At 38.7% G+C, this 16,603-nt stretch overlaps 1 protein-coding gene across 4 annotated transcripts in view; it reads left to right on the forward strand.

The window, feature by feature from the left end:
* Positions 1-16,603, forward strand: part of PARD3B (par-3 family cell polarity regulator beta) — a 1,046,926-nt gene that overhangs the window by 548,407 nt on the left and 481,916 nt on the right. For all 4 annotated transcript variants that reach the window (XM_032354007.1, XM_032354008.1, XM_032354009.1 and 1 more), the window contains exons 6-8: positions 7,672-7,758; positions 13,592-13,717; positions 15,878-16,236. In XM_032354007.1, the coding sequence (XP_032209898.1) occupies positions 7,672-7,758; positions 13,592-13,717; positions 15,878-16,236 (572 nt within the window). The remainder of the gene's footprint in view (positions 1-7,671; positions 7,759-13,591; positions 13,718-15,877; positions 16,237-16,603) is intronic.

Here is a 16,603-nt window from a genome sequence, read left to right on the forward strand (position 1 = left end):
CTTTGCCTTACTTCCTGGTATGTAAAACAGAAATAATGTTAAACCTTTCTTCAGAAGGTTCGTATGAAGATTAAATGAATCCATGTGTGTAGAACACTTCCAACAGTGCCTGGGCCAGAGTGAGCCATGGGGGAAGTTGCTGTCCTTGGCCACCATTGTATTGTGTTCAAGATGAAGGTGGTCGTGATGGTGATGGTCATGGTCATGGTGATGATACTACCACCACCACCACCACTCTTACCCATCATTTTTTGTAAGTTACTTTGAATTTTGTGCTAGGAAAGTAATTCCATGTTTAATGGATGGTTGGCTTCAGCACTCAGAGATGATGATTCTAAGGTTGATGGCCATTCATTCATTCATTCATTTACTCAACATACTCTTTTTTCATTCAGTCCAATTACTAACAGTGGCCAAGCATTTTGCAAGGAACTAGCTTTTTAAAAAAAAAAATGTGATCATCCTTTATCACACTGATTTACTGTGTGGGCTTCCCTCACACAATTTATAGCCACATGACATAGGTGCTCTATTTAGATTATATTATTTTGATGAATGAGATACACAATATTAAAAATTTGGTAGAGAAAATCTCTTGGGCCCTATCTTTTTAGAAGCTTGACAAGATTGTTTTTGGAGGCGGGCATAATGAATGTAATACTCTTCTGTTTGCCTTTAATTTCATTTTTTTCAGTGTTAGCTTTTTGAAAAGTTTGTAATCATCTTGGCTAAATGTTATGTGGATAGATGTCGTTGAGTGTGAACCATTGTTTGATTTATGGCTACATGAACTAATTAACTAAACTCTCTCCAGGTACAAAGAATTGAGAGGAATAGAGTATAGGAATTTTTAAAAATTCTTTAACTAAAATATATGTGTGTACATGCACAATTTCTGCAAGAGTTTTTATCACCACATTTAATAGGCTGATGAATTGTAATTCAAAACAATTAAGTAACTTGTAGAGACCCAATCTCTATCCACTACTCTTGTCTCTAAAGCCTTCAATGCCAGTGTTATCTGTTGTATACACATCCACTTATTTTTTGGTGTTTTATTTTATGCTAAGGAACTTCATGTGGTGAGCATCAGTTTGGAGAAATCAGTGAAATCAGGTTGAGGCCAAGTTCAGAAAGCAGAGTAAGTGCAGACTCCCAGCACCTGCAGGCTCTTGGGTATGGAGAGGATGAGAAGGATCTTAACAGGACAGCATGCACAGCTAGCAGCAGGAAGCTTGGAGATTACAATTCCAGGAAAAGACTTGGGTTCTAGCTGGCACAGGGTGATGAAGAAACAAAGGAAGAACAATTAGGAAGTCACTTAGAGCTGAGTTATTTGGTCATCATTCTCCTAGGGCAAGGAGGGCATGTTCTCCCACAGAGCTTGGCCCAAGAATAGAGCTTTGGGCTCACTTTGATGTAGGTGGCATAAAAGCTCAGCAGATTATTTCCATAGTCCATCTCAAAATATTTTGCACCTATTTCTATACTTTCAACCCCATAGTCATTGCTTAAGCTTTTATTACCTCTCAGACTATTGTAGCAACCTACTGTCTCTTCTCTTGAATACCAGTCTCTTTATCCTAACTGATCTCCTGTATCACTCACACTGCTAGGTAAAAATTTCTTAAACCAGAGTATTCAACAAACCACTCCTACATTCCAGTTGAATTTTGTTAAATCCTCGGTTTCAACACTACCTATGTACCCTGAGACTAATTATTTAACCTCTTTAGTTTTTTTAATATGGAAAATGGGTATCATCACACAGATTATTGTGAAGATTAAATGAGATTTATCACAGGCATTTGTCCTCAGCACAATACTAAATGAACAGATGAATATCAGTTGCTACTGCAGCTATGATTAGCACACGTGCCGTGGTTGATTGTGACTGTCATTCTCCCATATACGACTGGATCCTCCAAGGGATTCCTGACGCATCATACAGGTCTTGGAACATACTTGTTCCAAGTATGCAAATTTGTTCAGTGAATGGTTAAAACACATTGCTCCATAAATCATAAGCATCCCTATTTGCTGCTTACTCAGTATTAACACAATTTTATTTAATGAAAAATAACCATAGGAGGGGGTTCTCCAAATAGTCTTAAAATATGCATCTCCTATGAAGCACTACTCAATTTACCTCGATCTTAAGATGATGAAGCAAGAGATTTCTATTGGGTGGTTTTTGTTTGGTTTGGTTTGGTTTGGTTTAACTACACTCGAAGCTTCCCTCCCCCCTTCCTTCCTTCCTTCCTTCTTGAAGGGGAGGCAAAGAGAGCGGGTAGAGGAAGAGAGATAACCTTAAGCAGGCTCCACTCCCAGCATGGAGCCCCATGAGGGGCTTGATCTGACAATCCTGAGATCATGACTTAAGCTGAAATTAACAGCTGGACGCTTCACTGAGCCACCCAGGTGCTGTAAAGCTTCTATTTCAACAGAAGCGATACATGCAAAAGACCTAAGTTCAACTTCATTCCTGACCTCAACCTATTCCTTGACACATTTCCAAATTACCCTACTCCAGACTTACCTCTTCTCCCTCGCTTAAAACAACCATCAAGTTTTATTCTTTTTTGCCTCTGATATCCATTCATTTGACAAACTATTGGTAGAATCCATGTCAAAAAAAAAAAAAAAATCCCTAAAACCTTCCCCCAGGTATTCATGCTTTATTCCTGATGCTCAAGCCCTATTACCTCTCCAATTATTGCAATAATTTACTAATTCCTGTCTCGGGGACCAATCTCCATCTTGTCTTACTCTTTTCTAATCGATCCCACATATCACTGCCAGATAAATATTTCTAAACCACAGCATTTATCACCCTCCTCCTTAGTGCCAACACCTTTAATGACTCCATTTTCTACAAAACTAAATGTGCTTTTTTTCCCCCCATGTGGATTTTGACGTATCACTCTGAGATTTGATCTCAAGCTGATGGTTCAACCTTCTCTTCTCAATACCTCCCTGTCTTTCCCTTCCTTTCTCCCTGCTCACTAGCCTCTTTCCCTAATATCACAGCTGGTCTGTGTGCTCACAGACCCTCCTGCTTCAGGGCCTCAGTGCAGACTGTGCTGTTTCCTCCCCATACCCCACCATCCCCTCACCTAATTTTTCTGATTGGAGATCATTTGCCCTTCTCACTTCCATCTAAACTCCTCCTTCAGGAAGAGTTTCCTGATTCCAGCTTCCCTTCCTGATCCTGTACTAATTTCTTCTGAGCCTTACCAGGAAGTGCCTCTACTTTGAAACTCACGCAAAAGTAGCTTAAAACTCCTGCTCTGCAATACAGTAAATTCCGATGTGAATCTTGACTCTACCTTGTAGAAGTGGTGTGAGGTTTGGCAAATTATTTTACCTTTCTAGGCATCAGTTTATGAATCTGTAAAATGGGTCTGATATGTTTTACTTTATGTACTTCTGGTAAGAGTACATGGTCTCTTGCTAGAAGGCCATTAACACAGTGCATCCCAAATCACAGTTTATAATTACTGAAAACATACTACGATTACTACTATCATTCCATGGCTTTGTGTTATTCTCTGTTACCTGTCTTATCCTGCCCCCCTAGACTGTGAACTCCTCAGATATTGGCCTCTATGTTTTCCTTATAGAACTGCATCATTGAAACTACTCAATTAATGTACGTTGAATTCAGGTACATTGAATGAATCCCACCACCATCAACAGATTTTTTGTTAGGCTTTTACTTAGCATATTTGCATCAATAAGACCTCACGATCAAGCATTCTACTGGGAGGTCTCTCGGTGGTCCATCTCTCACACTGTTCTGTATGCGTATGACGAACTTGTGCATTAGTGCCTGGAGACCCCCGACCAAAACCTTCTATCCATTTTTATCCATCATCATCTTTGTGGTAGGAGTCTAATCATGAAGAAAATATGTTCCTCATCCCTACAGTACTTGAGGATATTTTAGAAATCTCACTGAGGAAATCAGTTGAGAAAAAAGTGGGAAGTTTGAGATAATTTCCTTTTAATCCATAAACTCTTTCCCTCAAAAAATTCTAATAATCATCCTAATAGCTGATGGTTATTGAACCTCTTGTACACACCAGATACTATGTGTATGAGGTACATGTTATGTCCTCTAGTTGTTTTTAAACCAACAGTTCTATTAGGAATTTATCTTAATTCCCCCTTTGTCCAAATAAGGAAACTAATACTTCTGGTCTTTGTTTAAATGATTTATTTACTCAGATATCTGACTCAAAGCCACCGCTAAGATACACTGCTAATTTTGTAACTTAATCTTGATTTTCTTCTGGAACAAGAGACACCCCACCCCCAGCTTGCCCTGAGTCCTCTGTCCCTTACCCTACGTGAGTAGCCTGTGACTTTAAACTGTGAGTTTAATCATCTCAATATTAAGAATGCTGTCCGTTTGCCTGTGGGAAGAATTGTACCTGCAGCGCTCTGCAGCTCTTGTCTTCTGTCCCTCAGACTTCATGTGTTTCTTCTGGATGGAGCCAAATGAAGACCTTGGCCATGGAGTTCCTGCAGAGCAGCTGTTCAGGACAGGCTCACTTTGAACCTTTTATTCTGTACCTTCACCCCAAGTTTTGTCCTAAAATCTTAGATAGGTAGCAGCTGGTCCCAGGAATTATTTGAATCAGTGTTGTCAATTGGATCTTAGGATGTTTAGCTTGATCTAATGTTGAATCTAATGTTCTGTGACTGTCTGGGTTTCATTCTCTAAAGTCAGCGGTCTCGATCTTTGTGACGCTTTCAGCTTTTCTTTGTGTACTTGAAGTATTTTCCCTTTACCCCGCATTTCACTTTTTTGTCTGTTTTTCACAAGTAGCTGCCAATCCCTTTTTCTTTCCACTGCCAGAATATTCTCTCCACCTCATTCTCTAAATTTTCCATTCCCAGTCGGCCTCCAGAACATAAATTATTGTGTACATAACTTGCTCACTTGTTGCTGAAACTTACTCTGCACTTGGACTAAACAAATGGCATTGATAGTGTATTTGCACATCTTAGTAAAATCTCACTTTATGAGATAATTGTGTCTAGCCCTACTTGCTGTGTTTATCTTTCATTAAAGGTATATATACAGAGATTTCTACAGAATTCCATCAGGTATATGGAACGCAAAAAGATCCCCCCCTTTTAAAATAAGTAAAAATATATGGTCTATGAGGCTTCCTTTTTCTAAAGCTTTTCTTTCCATCTTAAAATAATGGATAACATTTTATAAAGAGCATGGTAAAACACAACCTGTATAAAATTCATAATATTTGTCTATATTAAGTAGATTTAATTACAATCTACAAAATCAACAATCCTTCATGCTTTTTTTCTGGGATAACATTTTTATGATAGTCATTTAGGATATGTCACATGTCTTTCTAGCCAAAGAATTGTGATTGCCATGTACATAGATAGAACAAGACTTTATTCTGAGGTCTCAAAAAAGAGAATCTTATGAAGTATAAATGAACCTTTAAATTGCATCCCCAAAGAATGGGTATAATGTTTTAAAACAAGATTGATTGCTTTAACAAATTATAAGATTTACTTTATTAAGTGAATGTAAAAATAAAAGGTTGATAGTTCCTAAAGAGTATGTGCTAGTATAATACATAGAATTTATTATGTTTTACAGGAAAGGTTTTGAGTTGGGTAAAGGAATATTTGCAAAAAAGACCAAAAAAAAAAAAAAACCCACAAACACAGAAACAAAAACATAAAGCCATCCTAAAAATTCTTATGCTGAAATCTTGAACCCTATTCTAAACACACTTATATTCTAAAAGCCTCTCTATAGTACATATGAGTGCTATCCCTCAGCTCGTGGACATTTAATACACTTATTGGGAAAGATTTGTGTTATGTTCTAAGTGTAAAACAAAGATACATTGTAAAGGTAGAGATAATAAAGTTTAATGATTAAACAAGATTTTCATCTTTGTTTTTAAAAGTCTTTAAAACAATACCATAACCCTAGAATGTTAATGCTCTGGGTTTAGTCTTTCTCAAATACCTACAAATGTGCTATAAATCTATTATTATGTAAAAATTATTGCTTTGTGGTCCATTAAGAGCTATGCAACTTTTTCTGCCCATCAGACAGTTTATATTTAGGATGTATAGTACATACATACATATAGTATTTCATATATTATATATACACACTTATATATTTATATATATATTCATTTAATATCTGTATTTAAACACAAAAAGTATCAAGAAGAATCTATTTTATCCCATGATATTATCACTCTAAGATTTGTTTTATTTCTAACTTTTACCCCAGGCCTTTGATATAACCTGCTTGACTGAACAAGTTTTAAATATATCAGCAATATCTGAGCAAAACTCATTTGAAATTTATTATCAGATTTGAAATTCTATCATACTCCACAAATGTTAGAAACTGACATGCTCTTTTTTATAGTTCTTAATGATAATAAGTTTGCAATGAAAACACATTAAAAATAAGCCTAGTCCACTGATGGGAATATATTTAATGTATTTATTTTAGATGGCTGATAATTCAGGGAGTGCTACATGTAGAGTGAATTTATCAGGCATTTTGCTTTCTTATGCTGTTCTCAACTTTACTGCAAGGAGCCAAAATTTCACCGTTTTCAATTTGGAACAGAAAAGCATTTGTAGCAGCTGTAGCTCTTAATTTGACATCTAGTTTCAGGTCATTTTCATGTAAATAGGAAACAATAGAGACCTGCTTACAATTTCCATAACAGGGATGCTTGCTTCAACTTTATCATTTTTCCTCTGGCAATTTTATTTTCTCTCTGTGGGATTAAAGGAGCCAATAATTGTTCATGGTTATTATTTTTCATCTTTATAAAAACTTGTTAGTTCCACTCTTTATTACTCAAAGTTTCCCAATATCTTGTATATTTCAGTCATACACACTATCCATTAATGTTTCTAGCTCATCCTTTCCTTAATCTGTAATAGGTTAGGCAGGTCAGGCTTTCTATTTCTTTCTGTAATACATTTTCTCCAGGCTTTACAACTTCCTTTTCTACCTCTAAAAAAAAATAGGAGGTGAAAATTTAGAATTGGTCCATTGACTACAACTCATGCCTTATTGAAAGGCGAGTCTGAGCTCTGATTTATAATGCTCCGAACATGCCCATATGTGTTACTAACTGGGGCTTCACTGTTGTAAAATGTAATTTTGTGCTTTTTCTAATAAATATATGTTTTATTTCAATTTTCCTGTTCTGGGAGGGAAAACTACTTTATGCTCAAGCATAGATAAGCTTTAGTCCCATGTATTTTATCATCTGCACAATATATGTCAAGTGTGTCTCAATGGGGAGAGATTTCATTTTTGTGTATATCCTTTTAAATATGTTGATTTATGCAGGTTAAATTAAGTAGAAAGTTATTTTTGTGGGTCATCATTTCCATTTGTTTCCCTTCTACAGAAAAAAAAAATAAGAAATCAGTCTTTTAAACATTTTATTTCCTGGATCTTGTGAACATATCAGCAAATCATGTACTCAATTGACTTCATCTCTGCCATTGAATTTACAGTAGTTGATATAATCTTAGGTGTTTTTTTTTCTTTTTTAAACGTGCTGCTTTCTTTTTTTTTTCCTTTTTTTTTTTTTTTAAGTAGAGACTTATCTGTGCTCTTTCTTGTTTCTGCCCCAGCGATATGACAAGAACAGTGGAGATTTCGGGGGAAGGAGGCCCCTTGGGAATACACGTGGTGCCCTTCTTTTCATCTCTGAGTGGAAGGTAAGATGTTTTCTTTACATCAGAAGCTCATGCTAATGAAAAACTTGACTTCAGCTCATTTTCCCAAACATGATTCAGAAGAGGATTAAATGTGTATCTCTGTTATTCAGACAGACACCTCAATATATACTTCTGTTGGCCACTTAAGTGTTAGAAACAAAGTCATTTACTTCTAAGATACAGTGGAAAAGCAACAGTATAAATTGCCATTTCCACATTTGCATTTAATTATGCAGTATTTTCTTTTTTTAAACAAATATTAATTTATTCATTTATTGTAAAGAGAGAGAGAACAGGCATGAGGAGGGCAAGTAGGAGAAGGAGAAGAAAGAAATAGAGTCCCCATTGAGTGTGGAGCCAGACATAGGCTTCGATCTCACGACCCTGAGATCATGAGCTGAGCCAAAATCAAGAGCTGGATGTTCAACTGACTGAGCCACCCAGGCGCCCCTGAAGTATTTTCTTAAAGTGTTCTTGTCAGTGACATGTAGTAAACACAATCCTTAAGAAGGTTTTAACATACTGTTAGACAAATATTACAACTGAATTTTTTAATGTTCCAAAATATACTTCAAAAAAGTGAAGGTGGTCATCCAAATTGATATTTCCTGATTCTGTTCAGGTATATGGAACTTAGGATAATAAATATTCTAGCACTGTAAGTAGCTATATCAGAAACTATATATTTTCATGATTTTAACTATAATGGTAGGGTACTATTGTGCTTTTTTTGTCTAAAATAAAATGTAATCAATTAAAAACAGTATACTGCCTCCTTTTGAAATTTTAAAAACATTTAATTGCTAAATCTACAGTGGCAAATGGTAATTTAGATGTCAGCGTTTCTTGAAATTCATGTCTACCTAAATGGATATAAAGGCTGTTTTACTGTTGAAAATTGAAGTGTGTGCCTGAGAGTTAATATTAGTACTATTACAACAACTTTACAAAACTAGTATTAGATATTGTGTCACTGTTCTATAAGATGAGTACCTTTAGCACTAGGTTGATACTGACAAGAGCTATCTTAAAAGAAAGGACTTTCCTTTACTTTCCTACAAGTAAAACACAATGATATGATTTTAATTAATATGCAAAATTTATTTTTCTTCTATTAAATGCATCACTGAAAATTTCAAGCAGAATGCCTTATTTTAGCTTAAGAGAGCAAAGTCTAAGAAAGACCATTAATTTTTTTTGCAAGGTCATTCGAAATACAGATCCAATCCCCCTTACTCCATTGCTCTTTCTAGAGCAAAAATTTCCCAAAGGTTATATAGTATTAATTTACTGGTTCAGAATATTTATTCAATTCAGTCGGCCACATAGCAGGAAGAGCAGATTTAGTCATGATATTTTGGTTGGCATCATTTTCAGCAGGTAGCCATCTGCTACCTGTAATTGCAAAGTCATCACCTTTTTTTTGCAAATAACATCTGATGCCAACCAAGCTCTTGCTGGAATGAATGTTCTCTAAAAAGAAATGAACTGAAAAGCCAGCGGCTCTTATTGTTTCATTTCCTGTATGTGTTAATAAGCGTGTTTATAAATGTTACGGGTTATGGCACAGGACAAGCTGAGGTGGTTTTTGATAGACAGGAAGAGTATTTACCCAGTTGTCATGAGAAATTCTAATGGCTTTTGGCAGAAGTGTGCTGATAGAGCTTTGCGAAATACCAGAGCGGTTAAATTACCAGGCCCTTTAGTTTAATGAAGCCGGAATAGAACACAAGATCATCCCAATTTCCAAAACATGAAGAAATGTACAAGGTGACAGTCACCATACTTCATTTTCAATAGTTCAGAAAACAAGTTGACCCTGTAAACCAGAAATCACCTTCTCTTACATCAGATGAGGGAAATACACTAAAATGTATTGATTTCTAACCTTTTCCTTCCTGGTTCTGACTTCTAGCATAAGCCTTGAAGAATAGAAAAACGTTACACTTGGATTCAGAACAATAGGATTTGAATCTCAGTGTTCTCTTTTATAACTTGGAACAAGTACCCTAAACTTGCCTCTTGTGAATACCTACTTCACATCAAGGTTGTAGGGATTAAATGAGATTAAAAATGTGAAAACTCCTTGTAAAGCACACAACACACGAATGTGTTAATTATCAGTATTATTAATATTTCGGCTAAAACAAAAAAGCCTGGTTCAGAAGTAAACTTTTACAAGTTCATGGTTAACTTTTCAGGAACTTGATGAAATAGTTGTATAATTTTTTTTTTTTTGCTCTCCATTAGTATTATAGAAAGGAAATTTAATTAAAAAACATAAAAATAATATGGAAGTGGAGACATGAGCCAATAAAAGTTAAGAAGTAATGAGTACAGGCTGAAACAGCACACTTAACTCAACCCATGTGTTTAGATGCAACTGAGTGTAGAGCGTGTCAGACAAGTGTCTGACTTCATAACGCCATATGGTTTCAGTGTGTGAGCTCGGGGACTGGGGGTTGGTGAGTTAAGGTCATAGTGGTAGACTTAGTTCTTAATTTCCTTCCATTGATTGGTTTGTGTCATTATTTTAAATTAGAATTTACATTTAATTCTTGACTGACACTACTGTAATTGACTTTGCCTCCAATTTCTAGATATATATGTGTGTAAATATATATATTTCAGAAAAATACTGCCACACCTGTTGTTGAATAGGAACTGGAATCTCCGTTAGAACACCCTGAGTACAATATTGTGGCTGCTGTACCAGATAAGGCTTCAGTGGCTTCATCAGGCACGACAGCATCGGCTGTTAAATGCCACCTGTATGGAAGCCCCTTGGCGTGTACAGTCAGAATCAAAACAAATATACAAAAACCCGAGTTCCTACAAGTAAAAAGCAATTTTACTTTATTGACTTTAAAAAAAAAATAAGGTACTTTTGTTTTAGAATGAAATCTAATTGTTTTTCTATTGCATAATATACTTTCGTTTCCTGGTAAAGACAGCTAAATATGACAGAGAAGGAGGAAGGAATGGCAGAGAAATGACGTGTAATGTAAGGAGAGGCGATGTTTAGATAAATATGCGAAGCCGGTAGAGTGGCCAAGGCCCGTGATGCCGTGGGGAGAGCAGAAGGGGGCAAGGAGTGCTTGGGTTAGTGTCTACATGATTATTAGAAGAGAAAGAAGTAATGACCACCCCTCTTATACTGTAGGGCAGTGGGTTTCAGCCTCCTCTATCACTGCTCATTAATGCAAATTTACTGGTTCCTCTGAGCCTATAATTCCTCAACAGCATTAATCTTTAACTCCTGAGAGCCTTGGTCCCCGAGGAGACCATGACCACAGCCCACCAGTTTGGGGCAGAGAGCAAAATGAGAGATTCTTTTCTGAGCCTTCTCATACTGGTCTGGATGAAATTGAACTGGAGGGAATCTATCCCTTCTATGGAATAGAGAAGGCAGGCGTGGTTTGTTGCCAGGGACCAAACTAATAAAATCAGTCAGTTTTACATTTTACCAAAATTACCTCTGACACATGGGTTTTACAGTTGAGCTTATTCTGTCAATAAATTTTTCATGGAAAGTTAGGTTATTTAGATCAGTGAGGTTCACATAGCATACTCCAGCTGTAATATGCCAGCAAAATTGCAACCCAGTGGCCTGAAAGAATTAATTCATCTCCCAAAATGTGAAATTAAATCCTAGGGAGTAACATTACATGACTGATGATGTACTGAATTAAATTAAAGGAAGACTTGAATGCTTGTTAAAAAAATATCGCTTACATAAACTAGTTTATAACCACATGTGAGCCTCCTAATGGATCATGTTATTGTGAATCCACCATAACAAAAAAATCCAAAATGTGAACTATACGAGAGTTGTTTAATTTAAGAAAGAAACACTGTTTCATTCTATTTCTTTTTCTTTTTCCTCCCCTTCTTTTGCATGTCAAATAGCTCAATTTTTAATATTATATTATGAGATTAAGGTAGGATTAGGATCTCAAAAATATTAATTTGAATCTCAGATCCTTTATCAAATAGTAGCTTTGGCCCCTTTTCTCTTCCACACAGAGTATGTTCAATTTACTAATTTCTTCCAGGAAAGACAGCAGAACACCGCCCCCCCACCACATGCCTCTGACCCTGAGCCTTCCTTACCACAGGGAGCGTGACTCACTCTCCCCTGCATCAGTGCACTGTACCCGTGGGGGCAGAGACCTGAGGACCACGGCAGGTGCCCCTCTTCTTACCATCTTCAATGATAGGAGCTCATTAAGTGAATGGGGGGGCCCTGGAGGCAGAGCCCCTACTGGGTGGCTGTTCCAAACAGGAAGAGAGTTTTCTTCTCTAGTCTCCTTAGAGACTGTCCTCTCTCCATGGCTTATTCCTCCATAAGATGTTCTCAGATTGGATGGGAGATTTAATGCAAATGGGCTGTGCGATCACATAGGAGGCCCGTATGCAAAGGAGAAAGACAAAGCAGAAAACTAGGAGAATCAGGGACAAGGAGGTGGTTTTCTCTCCCATGCCCAGCAGAGTCCTCTTGGAGGACGCATCTGCCTTATTCTGGGGACACAGTGAGGACCCTAACATGCCACAAGAGGAAGGGAAATCTCTCATCTGAGAACTAGCTAAAATACGTACAAGTTTGATTTCTTTTTTTTTTTTAATTTTATTTATTTATTTGACAGAGAGAGATCACAGCAGGCAGAGAGGCAGGCAGAGAGAGAGAGGAGGAAGCAGGCTCCCTGCCGAGCAGAGAGCCCGATGCGGGGCTCGATCCCAGGACCCTGAGATCATGACCTGAGCCAAGGCAGAGGCTTTAACCCACTGAGCCACCCAGGCGCCCCACAAGTTTGATTTCTTAAAGTTTTTGGTGTCGATACTACTGAAATGCCACAGAATCACGTGCACACACCAGGCATTTCGTTATTGCTATAGTCTTTCTCCTTCCCTTTTTTCTCAACTCCTCCGTTCCTGACTCTCAGCGGCCACTGGGCTGTCCTCTCTGAATTCTGAGTCTTACCGGTTGAAATTGCAGACGAGTCTTCCCAGCACCCCCCACCCCCGCCACTGCCATCACGTCTCTGTCTCCCTCAGAAGCCGTGAGTGTTGGGTGTGCTGCTCCTGTGGGATTAGATGAAGTCCAGCAACTGGTGTTCAAGGCCCCTCTGTGCGGCTCTGGCCTCCCCAGCCAGTGCGAGCTCCCCACACAAGCACGCAGGGTGCAGCCTGCCCCCCACTCCTTGTCTGTTCTGTCTCCCCTCCCGTCCAAATCCTACTCACTCCTCGGATCCAGCTTACGTCTCACACTCTCCCCCGATCTCCCATTCCTCCGTCCTGAGCGCTGGAAGGGCCCCGCATGGACTTGATTCAGGGGCACCCACGGAATGGGACCAAACTGCCTTTTAACCTGAGCAATACGATCTGTGCGTAAATATTTGCTTCTTAAAAATGCAGATACTAGAGCAGGTAGCGTGACTGTCTCGTCCTCTTCCGTCATTAAGCTTCAAGTTGTCTCGGCGCCACTCGCACCTGTTACAGTCAGCCTGACGCGCTTCTCCGAACCGGATGCCCCTGTGTCCCCAGCTCCACTGAGCTGCGGTGGCCGTTTCTAAAATACCGCAGGCGTGGCCGTGGAGGCCTGGCTCTGTGTGCTCTGGGTCGGTGTTTACGTCTGTCTGTCTCAAAGGCCTTTTTTTCTTTCAGTGGATTTGTTTTTTAACTCAGGATTTGAACAACAAACAGTTGCCTGACTCTAAAGCATAATTTCTTTCATAAATAGAAACCAATACTCAGTTCTGAATAGTTGTGAGTGGAGGAAAAATCAGCGTATTATTATCCAGTAATTCTATTTCAACCTCAATTTTGCATTTAGGATTCTAGGACTCTTCATCCGCGGCATTGAAGAAAATAGCAGGTCGAAACGGGAGGGACTATTTCATGAAAATGAATGTATTGTAAAAATCAACAGCGTGGACCTCGTAGACAAAACCTTTGCTCAGTAAGCATTTTTTTTCCATTGTTTTATTTACTGTATTGGTTGCTGGCATACATACAGTCATTATTGTGCTCTTGATGATCAAAATTGTTGGTAGACTTTTCTGGTCAGTCCCCTCTGAATGACTCCTGGACATCCATTCCCAAAGGCATCTTATGCGTTATGGAAGGTGGCCCACACTTGTCCCCGGGGGCCCCAAGAACAGGAGGCTGCAGAATGTGACAAGCCTCCCTGCCTGGTTGTCTGTTTGGATCATCCTTGGATGAGTTTGTTTTGCTCGGGATTCGGGTCACTTAGGCTGGTCTTTAACGGCTCTTTTCACAGACTGTTAGTTCAGCTTATTAATTAACTAGCTCTGTGTCAGCAGTCTTCCGTCACCTAAATGGCCGTGAGAGATGTCTGTGAAAACTCACTGAGAAATAGTAACAAATGAAAAAAAATTAAAATATTCTCCCTGAAGTAATCATTTTCCTGCATGTACGAATGTTATGGGACTAGGTTCTTAGAGCTAAGACTAGCGTGTGCAGCAGTCACATTTTTTTTTTTTAAACATATGTTGGCATTGCAGTGGGGCTCTGGAACAAGGGAATAAATACTAATTACTGCTCCTTAGTAATGACCACACATAATTCCTATTTATTGGGAATAAATACTAATTACTCCTCCTTAGTAATGACCACCAGCTTCTCTTGTTTCTGACCAAAACAATGCATTATATATATTCTTTGTAACCATTCTCTGTCAATATTTGTATGTTTGGTTATTGGGGGGTGAATTGAGGGGGTGGGTGAATGGTTGTGGGTGAGAAGGGCTGTGGGCACTGACTGCTTAAGTATGGAAAGAAATGAAAATGGAAAAAATCTATTTCTTCGGATCATAATACCACAGTACTTTGTACAAGGACTTGATAGGTTTGTGAGGTGAAAACTGAGGCTCATAAAAATTCAGTATGAAGATAACGTGGAGTAGAAGCTGACTCCCAGGCAGGGAACTGACCAGAGGAGTTGGGCTACTTCTGTGAGATCTTCTTCCCCTCCCGTCAGTACTCTTTATTCAGTAAGGTTAGGGGGTGGGGGAGGGACGTATCAGATAACAGTTGGAATTATGATTTGTTATTATTTGATGTGGCTGCCTCTGACAGAGACCTGAAATAAAGGCACCTTGAACAAGATTACTATTTCCCCCACCAGGGACAAGGAAGTGTGGAGGTGGCAGTCCCAGTTTGGTGTGGCAGTTCCACAAGCATCAGCCAATGGGGCCTGTCCCTTCTTTCTGCTGCGCCATCCTTACTAAGTTGTGTCACGGTTACCAGATAGCTGCTGGGGTTCTGAGTTTGGCGAAATGGGAGAAGAAAGCCCTTTCTGGCTCCCAGCTTTCCTGGAACCCTTCTGTGTAAATCTCATCGGCAAGAAAGGCTGGGGAAAGTAGTTGTTTTACGTAGTCATGAGGCATAAGGATGAAGGGGAGAAACGGTAGTAGGGAATCTGAGGAAAAACATCAAGTACTAAGACAAAAAAGGGAAAAATACAAGTACTCTGTGATAGACTAACAGGGAGGGTACATATTGGATTGATTAATTCACTATGACACTGGGCACAGACACTGCATCAAATATCTCCATGGGAAAATGTTTGTGTCAGAATCGAAGTTCTGGAACATAACCCATTTTAGAGCGGACCTGTACTTCAGAACAGAGCCCTAAAAGGAACTGGTGTTCTGATCAATACTACAAGAAAATTTTTTCCTTCTAAAAATAAAGTTTGCTTTTATATTTACTTAGGAATGCCTTTTGGATGGATTTTCAGATTTAGAAATACTTAAGAACCGTGGGTCCTTGGACGAGTTATCTAATCACTCTGAGTCTCTGCCTCCTTGTTTTGCCAAATAAGAGTGAATTGTACATACTTAAGACGAAATGAGAAGATTGGGGAAGTTGTTTAAAATATTCAAGGGGAGAATTGTGCATGTTACTGATGCATATGTAGCCCAGTGTCAGGGGACCTGGTGGACAAGTCATTAGTGGTAATCCGTATTTCCTGGGCAGTCATCCTGGTGGTAACAGTAAGGGTTACTCCAATGCCGCCCCCGTGGCCATGACATGGGGTGCAGTCAGTGGCATGCTAGAACGTAGTATTGTTACATATTTACTAACTTTCTTTGAAGGGCTCAAGATGTCTTCCGTCAGGCGATGAAATCGCCCAGTGTGCTCCTCCACGTGCTTCCACCTCAAAACCGTGAACAGTATGAAAAATCAGTCATTGGACCGCTTAACATTTTTGGTAACAATGATGGCGTTTTGAGAACCAAGCCACAGCCTCCTGTCCATGGAATAACGGGAATAAAAACCGTAACTCTCACAGGAACAGGGGGTCCTGAAGAGGATGCTTTGACCTCTCTGCAACAAAGCAAGAGCCCCCGGGTACCAAGACTGGGTAGAAAGCCATCCTCTCCCTCACTGTCCCCTCTCATGGGGTTTGGCAGCAAGAAGAATGCAAAGAAAATTAAGATTGACCTAAAGAAAGGTAATTATTAAATTATGCTTAATAGCCTTCTATTATTGTAACATGTAAAATTGGTTAAGAGAAATGCATTAAGGCTAATTTCGTTAATTCTCCCTTCATTTAATTGTATCAAAGAATAGATTTAAGTAGGTAACTTAAATCTCTTGAAATTGTACCACTTTCTTATTCTTCTGGAGAGTATAGATTATTTGAAACAAACAAACAAAAAATAATGGTAAAGACGTGTTGGAAAAGGGAAAGAACCATTGCGACCTGGGGAGAAACAGAGTGCTAAAGAAGCACTGAAATTCTTTTGGATCCTATTTTGAGTAAGATTAGTGAGTTCTGTAACACCCTTTAGGTCAAGTCTAAAAAGTGCATATATGTT

Source organism: Mustela erminea, chromosome 8 (assembly GCF_009829155.1).
Source record: "Mustela erminea isolate mMusErm1 chromosome 8, mMusErm1.Pri, whole genome shotgun sequence".
NCBI lineage: Eukaryota > Metazoa > Chordata > Mammalia > Carnivora > Mustelidae > Mustela > Mustela erminea.